Source organism: Lactuca virosa, chromosome 9 (assembly GCF_052849685.1).
Source record: "Lactuca virosa cultivar CGN04683 chromosome 9, Lactuca_virosa_CGN04683_v6, whole genome shotgun sequence".
Taxonomy (NCBI): domain Eukaryota; kingdom Viridiplantae; phylum Streptophyta; class Magnoliopsida; order Asterales; family Asteraceae; genus Lactuca; species Lactuca virosa.
In genome coordinates this window covers 304,182,240-304,197,321 of record NC_136434.1, presented here as the reverse complement: position 1 = coordinate 304,197,321, position 15,082 = coordinate 304,182,240, and the positions used below count along the sequence as shown (strand labels likewise).

The window sequence follows — 15,082 nt, the reverse complement described above, 5'->3', positions numbered from 1 at the left end:
GTGGCAGAGGAGAAGAGACAACAAAGAGCTGACAACACAGGATATGAGGTGACAGAAAAAACATAGGTTACGTGTGATTCACCATCACCATGAAACGAAACAACATATCTACTTCAATGCCAGAGTTGGGTTCGCATGTTGGTGACCTGATTGTCTTTGTTGGAGTTGCCGACAATGACAAAGAGATGAGGTGGAGTGAACAGTTAGAGACAAATTAACAAAAAGTAAAAAATAAAAGAAGGTGTAAACAACATATCTACTAAATTAGGGTTCATATATGAGTTTTCATATAATTTACAAAAAATGTTCCCCAAAATTTGTAAAAAAGAGACAAATTAACAAAAAGTAAAAAATAAAAGAAGGTGTAAATTTATCATCTTACCCCCTGGTTAAAGACTATTATTGCGGTAACCGTCAAAAGAACTAATAGGATAGCATTTTAAACCCAGAAAGACCATACATGTTATTTTTTAAAATTTAGATAAAAAATTGAAACTGTATGGAGAAAAAAAATGTAATTTAGTCTTTTTATTAAAAGTAAAGGTCGGTGGCGTCTGCTAAACATTTGGTCTCCCGCCCACCGTCTCGTGGGGTGGTAGATATCAAACTCCTTTTCTCTTTCTCTTTCTCTTTCCTTGTAAGAATAATATATAACATTACATTTCTTCCTCAACCTCTTTCTAATCATCTCTTTGCATAATCAATCTACACTATACCCTCTCCATAATCGATCTCTGCAACAAAACGAATATGTCGGATTCTAATACCAAGTCCAAAATTCAGAGCATGCGCGAATGGGTCGTTGAGCATAAGCTTCGAGCTGTTGGTAATTATTTCAAACTTTGATGATCACGTCGTTCTATCTTCCTTATGTTTTGGTGCTTTTCGGTTAAATTCTTATGCTAGATTTGATATCTGATAGGGTCTTTGTGGTTAAGTGGTATTGCTGGATCGATCGCTTACAATTGGTCTCAACCCGGCATGAAAACCAGCGTTAGGATCATTCACGCAAGGTAATCTTACTTATTCTTTCTAACAATCAACCTTCTGGTTTGCCCTAATTTTGGACATGAATTATAAATTAGGGGATTAGGGGTTAAAGAAACGAAACCCTAGCTCTAGCACACCTGACAAATTGCTTGGAACTTTTCATTCTAAATTGATTTTTTGTATTACAAGTTCAATTCCATGGATCTAAATGCAGCATATCAAACATTTTGGGGGGTTTGGGTGTAGGATTTCTTGCCTAATTATCCAAATGAAATTACCCTACACTACATATTAATCATGAAATCAGAATCATAAAACTTGATTGGAAATTAAAATCGCATCCCTGATTGTTCACCAATCTGTGTGATTTGGTTTTGATTTAGGTTGCATGCACAGGCTCTGACATTGGCAGCATTAGCCGGAGCTGCAGTTGTGGAGTACTATGATCACAAATCAGGCACAAAGTCAGAACGCTATGCCAAGTTCCTCCCTCCTATTGATTCATCATATTCCCACTCCCACTCCCACTCCCACTCCCACAAAGACTAAATGCAAGTCTGGGTGATTTTTGCAATCATATTGTTTAATTGTAATTATTCACATCAAAATGTTGAATATGGAGTTTTCATGTAATAACAAAATAATCAAACTTTCAGGATTCATACTGTAATCACGCTTCTTTATGGAATTTGATGCAAAAAACAATACATAATTACATTACTCTAATCAAGACCTCTTTTATGATATAGATATAAGAAATTGGTGGTGGAAGGTTCATCTGATTATGTTTCTTGAGTAAATTACGCAGATGATCCATGTGGTTTTAGTTAGTTTGCACATTTAGTCTCTAACTTTTTTTTTTTTTTTTTAACTCGAAACATCTCTGTCCTTAGGTTTTGTTTCACATTTAGTCCCTTCCAGATATGAAATGACCATACAACCCTTATCTATTTTTTTTTTATATTTTTTTTGTATATAACTATTTATATTATTATATAATATTTAGGGCTCACCCACACCCATACCCTCTCTCCTTTCCCCTTCCCCCTCGTCCTTCTTGGATTCCTTTCTTGCGACTCTAAAAAACCCATAAATAATGCTCAAACGTGCTCAAGCATGCTCAAACCGAGCTCTTCCACGAAACATAAATCAAACCTCTGTTAACAAAAAACAAAACACAATTACAATCCTAAAAGCAAAAAACCTAAATACAACCCATATGCAAGTTTATTACAAAAAAATAAATGCTGACAAAGTTAAACATTCGATAAGGCTTCGCGAACAACCAAATTGCAAAACTTAAGGATGAAAACTTGTTCAACATGGGGATAAAATCCAAACACTTACCGATGGAGATACGAACATATACAATTGGAATATAAAGAAACCTAAATCCAAACCTGCAACTTCCGATGAGAACCTAGTGTAGGATCCAAATCCAAACCTGCAACTTCCATTTCCTTTTCATGTCTGTCACTCCCCTCTCGTCCATAGAAAGCCATCTACCGTCTTCTTCACCACCACCATCCACCCCATCATCAGATTCAAACATCGAAACACAAATCAATTATGAAATCTGAGATCAAAACTAGAAATCAAACACTCAGTTACACAGATTTATGAAACAAGCCTTGAAATCAGACAAATAAATTTATACAGAGCAATTGAAATTGAACTTAGCTGAGACCATCGACGGTCAGATTGACAATGGATGGTGACGGTCGCGTGACAATGGAGGCTAGTGACAATTGCTTGATGATGCAGACCAACGGAGGTATAAAGCATCGATTACATGTAAGACTGTCACACAAAAACATCAGAGAGGTGCATAGTATGTCATGTATGGCCGAGAGAGAGAGAGAGAGAGAGAGAGAGAGAGAGAGAGAGAGAGAGAGAGAGAGAGAGAGAGAGAGAGAGAGAGAGAGAGAGAGAGAGGCGACAGTCGGATTGGCGAGGTCGTCGTTGTGAGTAACAGTTTTGCAGCGACATTTAGGTCACAAAGGGGTAATTTTGAGGTTGGGTTTCTATTAGTGATGAAGAGGTGGCTAGTGGCGAAAGGTTGAAGGAGCCACTCAACGGTGAAGATCGAGGAGGAGGAGTTTCAAGTCTACAGAGAAGACGACGGAGGGTTATGGATGGGGGAAGTAATCAACGATGAGGATGAATGACCAGTCGACCAACCAAGGTTAGAGAGGAAAGTAAAGGAGTGTGTGGGACCAATTGTTGGGTTTTAGTTCAAAAATAGTTTCATAAACTAGAAAAATATGGCAACGGAAGACTTTAATTTTTGAAATAACATAAACATTTTATACCCACCAAGGATCTTCTTGCAAGTTATAGAAAGATTAAAACACCAACAAAATAAGAGGTGAAGAAATAACAACCTTTGTAGTTCTTTGGGTCCTCTTGGGATGCTTGGAAGTTGATGAAGAATGTAGAACCTTTAAGACACGAACAATGACTCAACTTGATGTAGATGCTAGTCCAAAACTCTTAAACCCTTAAGTTTTAAGTTCATAACCAATATAAACTTAAAGAGGGCATGTGAAAGCAAGTAATCTCCAAGTCTTCAAAGCAAAACTAGAGAGAATGAGTTTCGGCCACTAGTAAGGAAGAAGGAATGGTGTATCATTCAAGAGTGCAAGCCTCTTATTTATATGCATAAACTGAAGGTATTAACCATTAGGTCTTAACACTTTAAGCACGTATGTCCCCATGTCATAAACATGTCTCCCATGCTTCATTACTTTTGAATAAACTAATGGAAAGCCCATACTTTTCATCTTTTTATGCAAATTTCGAAATTTATATATAAAAGAAAAAAGCTAGTTTAAATTTTATAAACTCAAGGTTTATAAAATATAAACTTTGTCTTTTGAATAAAAGACAAAAAAGTTTCAACTAGTCCAAAAAGTTGTACACAACTTATTAATTCATACCATATGAATTATGTAATGTTACTTGCTAATGAAAATTATTATTTCCATGAAATAAATAATTTCCAATTTAATTATAAGAGTTTTATTGAATATTTATTAAAATAAATTTCTAATAAATAATCAATTTTATCAAGTTGATAGTGTGACCCATTAGTATGATATGTTATTTAGCAATATCACTTTAATATGACTCTTGAGCATACTAGATCTTTCAATTTCCCACTTGCGCAATACTCATATTATACTGATATAGACAGTGGTGAACGTCTAGCAACATTTCATTGCTCCTAAGACCATATGACTGTTTGTGCCATTCTATTAACGCCCAATTCCCAAAAAGCTCAAAGCTACAATTGGTATATAAGGTAAGTTTATCAGTTATCCCTTTGCTACAGACATCATGTTGAACATGAGATTTAGATCGCGATCAATCTCATTAGTTGTTCAACTTTTGGTAAGGCACGTTAGATGTCTAACTCTCAACACATAAGAGGAACAAATGCCATCTTGACTACATAAGCCTCTTGTGTAGTTCATACCATACCTAAACATGGCTTTTATAACTGTCCGGTTAAGGAACAACATTTGGCTATTATCAAAACATTCTACTCCCTACACTTAAGTCCCACTATTTATCTCAGGTGTTAAGGATACAAAGATAGTACATTTTAATCAAGTATCATTCATGATAGCGATCTATGAGATGATCTTGATGCGGGTTAGTTCAATATTAGTTCTCTAACAAGTATCTATGAAACTTGGTTACAACCACTTGCCTACTTTCATCTAGTGAGAGTCGACCAATCCAATTCATATTAGTCTTACTTCATAATTGCTCCCACAATTATAACCGACTATGAACTTTTAGAATAATAATATTATTCATGGAATAAACATGTTAATATAGAACACAACAAGTATTAATGTGATGACTATATCCTAATACATCATAACATTATCTAATAGTTGTTGTTATAATGTTCCAATATTCAAATACCAGTGTTGCAAAAATCGGTCTAGGCGGTCGATTAATCGGCGCCTAGGCGCTTGCCGGCCTCTAACCGCCTACGAACAGGTGTTAGAGGGTTAATTAATCGGCCTTGGTCAACATCGGTCAAAGACGATCCAAATCGGTCCAAATCGGACTAAGTCGGCCCAACTCGGACCCAAAATCGGACCAAAATGGCTTAAACCAGCCAGCTCAAAGGAGCCGCTTGCCTAAAATATACTTGGCTTGGGTTATATTAGGTGGATAGATACATGCTCCCTTTTATAGAAAATGTTTCCCCTCAGAGAATGCTCCCACTGGCGATGTGGGATGCTGAAACTTATTTTTCTTCCCTGCGTTGCCTTCATCATTCTTTTCCCTATGTTGCTAGTCGCTATTTTCCTTCTACCCCTGCCCCATCCCCGTCGACCTATGTTTCCTTCAAAATGCTACAGTGTCTAAACCCAACAACTGTACTCGATCAATTCCAAGACTTGTACACCATAATCGATTAATTCCAAGAGTTGTGCTCCTCTTTGACCATCTCCGTCGCCATTGAACCTCCAAGACTTGTGCTCTATCACCATTGAACCTCCAAGATCCCTGTTGTTGCAGGTTGTAACATGTAGGGCAGAAGTGGTGGTGATGTTGGTTGGAATGAAAACGAAGAAGCAACATCTCCTTTGCAGGCCACCATCGTACGTCAACTTCTTTTCTACCTACGCCACCGTCGCATGTTGCAGTCTCCTTTGCAGGCCACCATCAAACTTGTCGACAACAGCATCCGATAATAGTTGTGTATCTGAAATCGATTTTCAATAAATTCACAGGAGTTGAAATTTGTATGAATGTCTTTACTTTTTTCTTGTTAATGTTGAAATGTGTATGAAGTTGGAGAATTGAAATTAGGAGAAATTGGAATCTATCGATGTGAATTCCAAACCAGTTGAATCTATCGAAGTTGGAGAATTGGAATTAGCAACACAGTTGTTGAATCGAAACAATGTTAGAAGCGCTGATGCATACCATGTGCTCGATTAAATGCTTGTGTGATAGAACCATGGAATTGATTGCTTCACAACTTCATTGATTTTAGGTTGTTTGTTGTATTCTTGATGTAGGTTTACTAAGTTCGCCTGTTTAACAAAAAACTAGATTAGTTAGTTTAATTGTGTAATAATTTTTTTAATTCTTAGGATTAATGTTATATTTATTAACTTGTTATACTTTTTTACTTATATTCTTAGGATTACTGTTATATTTATTAATTTTTTAATAATTTTTGTAATAATTAATGGTACCCGATTAATCCCCGCCTAGCCGATTAATCATTTGACCCCAGTCCACCGATTAGCCTACGTCGAGCGATTTCTGCAACCTTGCCAAATACTAAATCCAAATCAAAAACCCATTTCTAGAATAATAAAGTCTTATAGCTGAAGTGTGACCAATCATACTTAGCTCAAAAGAATGACTTTATCAATGGATCTGTCAAAATTTAATTTGTGTGAATTCTGTGAATACTATCATCTCCACACTTAACTTTACTCTAAGTATAGTTAAATATCTTGGAGAATACGATTGGTGTTCTTTCGTGACATAGAGTCTCTTAGCTTGATTAAGTATACTCTCGAAGTCACAAAGATTTCTATGTGATACTTGAATGGCAGAAATCAACTGTGACATCCCCATTTTTCACGGCCAGAAAAAACCGATTTTTGTTTATGCTTTGTTTAAAAATCAGAGTAACATTTTAAGTAAAAGTGTTGCGGAATTTGTTCCCAAAATAAAATATGATAAATATTTATCAAAGCATTTCCAAAGAAATGTATTTCATTAAAAACCCCGGGATGTCATGTTCGAAACAGATCAAAAGCATAAACAGTACAATATAAGCCTTACTACATTTATTCATATCTACAGGCCTATATCCGTAATCTCTCATCCTAAACATCATATCTATGCTCGTACGCCACTACCTGTAATACAAGAAACTGAGTGGGTCAGGCTTGGGAGCCTGGTGAGCACATAGGGTTTTCAACCCACAATAAGTAAGTTTATTATTTTCATCAACCAAACAAACCCGATTATCCGTTCCCGTTATCCTCACTTTACGTCCCTAGAACATCTAACATAAGGGACCTAGCCTAAGGATTTTCATCGGGGCGACAACACATGCTTTGGGGGTTCCTCAGCAATTCATGTCAAATAAGGCAACCATGTGGGGGATGGAGTACTGCTGGTGAGCACACAATTCAAATAAACACCTACAGGTTGCGAGCCTGCTAGCGTTCCACTAGACTGTCTAGAATAGTCCGTGGTCGTCATCTATACTCCGCTAGATGACTAGATCATCAATAACATCGAGGCCCCTCATTATTTTATTTTATCACACAACAACTATTTCATCTACCCATGTTTTACCCAACACATTTTGTAGATATAAAATACATATACAGTTTAAATCATTTAAAACATGTATAAAATCGTTCATCCAGCATAGATAGCAAGTATACAGATAATATGTACACATAGCACGTAATTTATATTAAATATTTCATATCTATGTGTAAGATGAAAGTAACTATGCACTCACCTGTTAAGGTGGTGATTCCGAACTCAGACAGCGCTTCGCTTCTATTAATTTATTTTCTTTCGACGAAACCTAGTATCATTACCACTAGATTTTAGTCTAATATTCATTACGACTAATTATTAGTCTAGATTCATCATTAACTCAAAGTCTACTTCATGATCTATTAAGTAAGGAACAACCAGGTAGGACCATATCGGAGGTAGGGTCCGTTTGGTATACGAAGTATACTGTTTGGAAATCTCACTTTAAACACCTCACTAAATCACAGCCTAGACATCATTCCCGTAAGTAGATCAATCAGTATAACGACTTTGAATCACTGATAAATCTTATTTATAGATTCACAATAACGATATTATATTTATATATAAGCTATATTTAAAGTATGGTAGGCGTATCTCACTTACAACGAGTTTTTATTAAAAACCGGGCTTTGCTGGAGCAGAGTTTCCGAACCAAAAAGCTCTTTTCTCGGAGCCTCGGGGCTTCCTTCGGGTGCTAGGGGGTTTTCCTAGGCTTTAGGGGGTTAAGGAGAGCTAGAGAGAGGTTCTAGAGAGAGAAAGAAGGCTTGAGAGGTGTGAAGAAATGGCAATGCCCGACACCTCTATTTATAGGCTGCCAGGCTGATGGACTCGCCGAGTTGGGTCACTGACTCGCCGATTCAGCGCCATGTGTCATCATCTGATGCCTTGCCTTGGAGAGAAAGCAACGGCTATGATCACGCCACGCCACCTAAACTCGCACAACAGCCTCCCGACTTAGAAAAATCATAACTCTCGCATACGAGCTCCGTTTTCGACGTTCTTTATATCCACGCGTAGGTAAAAACAAGATCTACAACTTTCATTTAGACTCAGTCGGCTAATTCTCGACCGATCTTAAATTTAACAGTACGAGGAAATTATAATGTTAAATGTCCGCGTAATATCATAACTTCTACATACGGACTCCGTTTTCGTCTGTCTTTTTATCGTTGAGTTCCTATTAATGAGATCTTCAACTCTGATTTAGGTTGCGTAGGCCAAAAACTGCTCGATCTAAAATTCGAGTTTCGGGACGTGCACTGCTATGCCAAATCTTAGAAAATTCACAACTTACTCATACGAAGTCAGATTTGGGCGTTCTTTTTATGGATGCTCTCGGTTTAACATATTCTACAATTTTTGTTTAGATTTCTAAGGCCAAAAAGTCATCTATCGTAAATTCACTTTTTACGTTTCCCAGTGCCGTGCCGGTTTTGCCGCGAAACTTCGACAGGCCATAACTTCTTTGTTATAACTCGGATTTCGGCGTTCCTTATATATCTGGAATCCTTGTTTCGACCACTACAACTTTATGTAAAGATATCGGGTTTATCTCACACTTTAATTTTGATGCTTATTTTTTATTCATTATTTATTATACCTTTATAATTAAGTATAAGGCACATAAATTCACATAATGCACATAATACTCAAATAAATCATCTTTATTACTTCAAAAAGAGTTACAACAATTGACCTAGACTATTACATCATCTACAAATGCTTAGCCCCAAAACACGGGCGTTACATCAACATAGTTTTTCAATGATTCCATTCATCCAATCATATTTGAATTCAACTTCTAAAGTCGTGTATTCTTATTTTGTAGTAGATTGTGTCATTATGTTTTGCTTGTACCTTATTCCAACAAGACTTACCCTTCATTCCATAATGAAGTCAAAATCCAATTATAATTCATAATTATTTGTATCTATTTAGAAATTAACATCTTGTGTAGCTCTTTCCATAAAGATCCTTTCTAAACTGATTGTCTCATATGCATTCTCTTAGTTCTTCTAAAGTACTATTAGAATGCTCTCATAGTCATCCAGCGACTTAACCATGTATTCAATTAGTATCCTATGACATGCTTACAACATGATCAAATGTCATGTCCTATGCATAATATGGCGTAAATGATGAATTCATTTGCCAAGCAAAGAGAATATAAATCATTTCATCTAGTTCAAACCTATGAGATATGTACTTTTGAGGATAGCTCAAAATGGTGCCATATGACAATGCCAAGAATTCCCCAAAAGAATCTTGTGTCTTGATATATTTCAAGATATTGCCAATATATGTATAAGGACATGAAACCTTTTAACATTCATTTTATCTATCTCTTATAGATTTTACATTCCAAGAATGTATCTTCTCCTTCCTAAGTCTTTCATTTTAGAAACACTTTCTGAGTTAATGTGAAAACGACCTTGCTTAGTCCGAATGTGATTTCAAATGATTACATATGTATCATTTATATAAGATTAGGAATTTCACTATGCTCCCACTAGTTCTTAGTAAACACACATGTTCTATTCATTTTGATATAAAAACATACCTTGTGGTTTTACATTAAAATGATGATTGTAACATTGAGATGTTTGCTTTATATCCACAAGTGGATCTCAAGCTCTACACATTTTGTTAGGATAACTTGGATTAAGAAAACCTCCAGGCTAATCTATATAGACATCTTCCAGTAGATGTCTCTTAAGAAAAGCGGTCTTTCTTGAAATCTATTTACCATATCTCCTATTAAGAATATGAATTTATAGTAAACAATATCCTTATTGACCTAGTCATAGCTAGTTGTGGAAAGGGTTTGATCATAGTCAATGTCATGAGTATGATGAGGACCATAGTCAATGACATGAGTATGAGAAAATCCTTTTATAGCAAGTCTTGCTTTAAATGTGTATGGTTATCCATGTAATTTATTCTTTCTATAAGAATTATTTACTCCTTCTAGCCTTGCTATAGGGACAAATTTTAATCAAGCCCATACTTGATTCTCATACATGGGTTATATCTCATGTTCATGACTCTAAGTCATTTATCAGATTCATGATCTGACATAACATCTTGGTATTTGATGGATTTTCCAGAAACCATCAATAAAAGCTCATCAATGAGAGATTCCACATTTATCAAGTCATAGATGATTTCTACCACTAATGCGAACAATTTGTGTTTGTGAATAACTATTATTCAATTTTAACAATCCTTGTTAAAACTAGTGCCAACTATACTACATAACGTTATGGTCCTTGATCTGCTTCAAGTTCCATGTACCTCCTACTCGCTTTGTCATTAGAAGCTTGCTTTCTACTAACTTAGCTTTTACAAGAATAAGAGGACCTATTCTTGGCGGGTTTGCATATAATAATCTAAGCCACATTTAGAGTATTATACAAATATGTGTTTAGCAGATTTTGGGTTCAGAAGCTTTAGTCTAACATCAACTTCAAATCCACAAAACATTAAGTAAGATGAGGATGGAGCCTTTCCATACTAATTCTTATAAAGTGTTTAATCTACTTATTACTTGGTGTTTGTACTCTAGATATAATTAATAATGATTGAAGTATTATCCAAAAAAAGACTAAAGGACGATATTTCTACCGCTTAGAAAGTAAATCATACCAAGTAAGCTTTAATTCATCCTTTATTATCATTAAGGCCTTAGGTGGTTATTACCGGTTTGAATCTCAACTTTTGAAACCTTCAACAAAGATTTCACAATTATGTTTTACCACGTAAAATATAATTAATATTACTATAGTTGTTAATAAAGTTGATTTGGTATCTTACGCTTAATTTCAGACATTCATTAGAATGGAAGTCATACACCAAAGTGTATAGTTCCTTAATTATTTTCTCTACACCTTAGTAAAAATATCATTAGGAATCCTTTACATATAAATTAGTTTCACATATGTCAAATAAACTACATTATTTTCCTTCAAAGATCTCTTTCTTGAAGTTGGAATATGTGAATGTCATTTATATAATAAAGATAACAATGTCAAAGACGAGTTTGACTTAAAACAAGTTTAAGTCAAAAAGTGCTTGCATATAGAACTTAATTTTATTTACAAAATGTTGATATTTACTTTACAATTCTATTAAGAGATCTAGTCTCATAAATAAAAGTTAATCATTTCAGAATATGAATATTATCGTTATGAAAAACGATTAAGTAAATTATCAAACATTTGAATAAAATAAATGAGACATAAATTTAGACATGCTAAATTAAAACATACATTGTTCCAAAACAAATACTGTTTTACATTACAAGTAATTTATGTTCTAAGCATACATAATAAACTAAACTCCTAGAGTGTAGTTCCAACTTGATTGTGCTCAGCTTGACTACTCTTCAATAAATATTTGCAAGCCATTTACAAATATATGATTAACATTTAAGTACCAAGTACCTAAGTGCTATATGAAAAGTATGAGTTCTATCTAGTATGTACTAGAAGTACTAGTCTCTTCCAAACTTTCTTTCCAAATAAGAAGAGTAAATCCTCTTCCAGTGTCCAGTTTCTTCACAAAAGAAACAAGATCCATCTATGTAGGCTTTAATAGATTTCTTGGGCTCAAAGGTGTCCAGTCCATAAAACATGGGCCTCTTAGATCACACTAGGTGACTCTTTTAGCCTTGCATTATTTCATTGTTTAAACTAGCTTTAAATAAAATATCACCGTATTTATTGGAATATTGCTAACCTGTTATATCATCAGATATATGTTTAAATTAGCCAAGACTTCCTAGAATTCATGAATAACTATTCCTACCTTGATGTTAGAAGCATCTTAACCATCACGGTGATGCCTTTACTAGGTATCATGTTCAGGTTCATTGCTCAAAGCAAATAGTTTAGGACTAGGACCTTTAAGTGTATACAATTTCATATCTCTTACGAGATTGTCTCTTTAGACATTAACCCATTCATTGAAGTTGTATCTATTGAATGTTATTGTTTCATTAAGTCATTAAAGAAAATGACAATTCATGATAATGAGAATGGATTATATAACTACAAAATGTTAACAAAATTCATTTAGTATTTTTAATATTTAATCTTTAATAATTAATACCCTTTTAGTTTCCACAAACATTTATGATTAAAGTCTAGGATCCAAGTTGCAAAAAAATAAATGGTTAGGTATCCTTTATCCCATCCATTTGAATTCAACTCGGTAGATATCGGTTATCAATTATATCTTACTATATAATCCCAGATTTATGGGATCGCTAATTAACAAATTTAATTAGACATGTTTGGTCTCATATATGCCTCAGAACTTTTTTGCGTAGGTATCCTTTATCACAAAAGATTTCCGATCAAATCGTCCAATTTGAAAAACTTGTGTAATCGGCCTATAACTTGGTTATAGAAATCGCGAAGACACCCGCTCATCAAAAGATAACACTAAGCGGTTAGGTATCCTTTATCCTACTGGTGCATACAAGAGACGTGCTAGTGCTCTTCAAAAGGATTGCATAGATTTGAGGTTTGTAGAAAGGGTCTTTATATGTTTTATAATTCTAGTTTTTAAAAACATATGATATCATGGTTATTACATGCATATAATAAACCATGGTACCAATTTTCAAAAGAAAATCACTTTTAAAGGTTCTATATAAAAACTAGTTCTTATATAATTTGACGCAATTCAATTTTAATAACGGGTATTAAGTTTGAATGCATTTGAACCTTTTATATTTTTAATAGGACTTATTTTTATTACTTATATATTTTGAGTTTGTATAAGTTACAAAAATCACCATTTTAAACTTATAATGGAGTATTTCAAAATTTGCCGTTAGTAACGATTTTATAAAAACAGGTTTTATTTTAAAATTAATAACTTGTTACATCTTATGTCTAATTTAAAAAACCCAAACTCCATGTGATGTTTATTTTTTTAAAATTATTTTAGCATGTGAAAAACTAATTTTATCAACCACACAAAATAATGACATTTTTGAGCCAACACAAAAATGCCAAGTCCATTCCTAAAGGGACATTTATGGGGACCAAAAATCTTCTTGTAATGTTGTTGAAGAAGCTCCCATTTGAGTAAACACCCATTGCTTGCAAAAGATAGGAAAAACTTATTGAAGGCTAAAATTCAGCAACTGTCGCTAAAAGTCCAACAACCCTTTGTAAACAGCATTAGCGACACTTTTCAGAAAATGTCATTGAAAATCCTGCACACCTTTTAGACTTGAAAATTGCTCTTTTGTCTTCAAAAATGGTTCCAACTTGATTTGTTGTTCCATTTTTGTACAAATAAATTAATTCTAAAAACTAATACTAATCTATTACTTTACAAAAATAACCAAGAAAATGTAATCTATTTAAGTATTACATACCATATGAATAAATAAATTATTACAATCATTTTATAACTAAAATAACCAACACAACAACATAACAACACATTGGTCCTTGGTTATTTTATGCACATCATATACATCAACTTACACATAAAACAACCTTTGTTTTTCTAAGACAACTTTAAATGACAAAAGATGCATGAAACTTTTGTCACATAAAATAACAAAAAAAGTTGTCATAGAAAATATGTATGAACTTATTTTTATACAAAAACAAGTTATCCATATTCTCCAACAACCAGGATTTCCAAAAATCAAAAATCTAACCAAACTTACAAGATGGCTCTGATACCAATTGTTGGGTTTTAGTTCAAAAATAGTTTCATAAACTAGAAAAATATGGCAACGGAAGACTTTAATTTTTGAAATAACATAAACATTTTATACCCACCAAGGATCTTCTTGCAAGTTATAGAAAGATTAAAACACCAAGAAAAGAAGAGGTGAAGAAATAACAACCTTTGTAGTTCTTTGGGTCCTCTTGGTAGGCTTTGAAGTTGATGAAGAATGTGGAACCTTTGAGACACCAACAATGACTCAAATTGATGTAGATGCTAGTCCACAACTCTTAAACCCTTAAGCTTTAAGTTCATAACCAATATGAACTTAAAGAGGGCATGTGAAAGCAAGTAATCTCCAAGTCTTCAAAGCAAAACTAGAGAGAATGAGAGGGAAGAAACTTGTTTCGGCCACTAGTAGGGAAGAAGGTATTAACCATTAGGTCGTAACACTTTAAGCTCATATGTCCCCATGTCATAAACATGTCTCCCATGCTTCATTACTTTTGAATAAACTAATGGAAAGCTCATACTTTTCATCTTTTTATGCAAATTTCGAAATTTATATATAAAAGAGAAAATTTAGTTTAAATTTTCTAAACCCAATGTTTATAAAATATAAACTTTGTCTTTTGAGTAAAAGACAAAAAGGTTTTAACTAGTCCAAAAATTTGTACACAACTTATTAATTCATACCATATGAATTATTTAATGTCACTTGCTAATGAAAATTATTATTTCCATGAAATAAATAATTTCCAATTTAATTATAAGAGTTTTATTGAATATTTATTAAAATAAATTTCTAATAAATAGTCAGTTGTATCAAGTTGTTGTTAGTGTGATCCATTAGTATCCTATGTTATTTAACAATATCACTTTAATATGACTCTTGAGCATACTAGACCTTTCACCAATATGCCATTTTTTTTATTAAACAATTTTCTAAATAACAAATAAATGTAAAAAAATTGAAAATAAAATTTATAAGGGCACAATGGTATTTTTATGTTTAGTAGGGACTTACAACGCAATAAAATAGAATTTAAAGGACCATCCGAGTTAAAAAGAA

General features: G+C 33.7%; 1 protein-coding gene across 1 annotated transcript; it reads left to right on the top strand.

The window, feature by feature from the left end:
* The first annotated feature begins 619 nt into the window (after positions 1-619).
* Positions 620-1,716, top strand: LOC145138137 (Hypoxia-responsive family protein). The gene is made up of 3 exons (XM_079072276.1): positions 620-826; positions 923-1,013; positions 1,374-1,716. Exons 1-3 carry the CDS (start codon positions 751-753, stop codon positions 1,537-1,539), a joined length of 333 nt encoding a protein of 110 aa, XP_078928402.1. The 5' UTR covers positions 620-750; the 3' UTR covers positions 1,540-1,716.
* Positions 1,717-15,082: the final 13,366 nt, after the last annotated feature.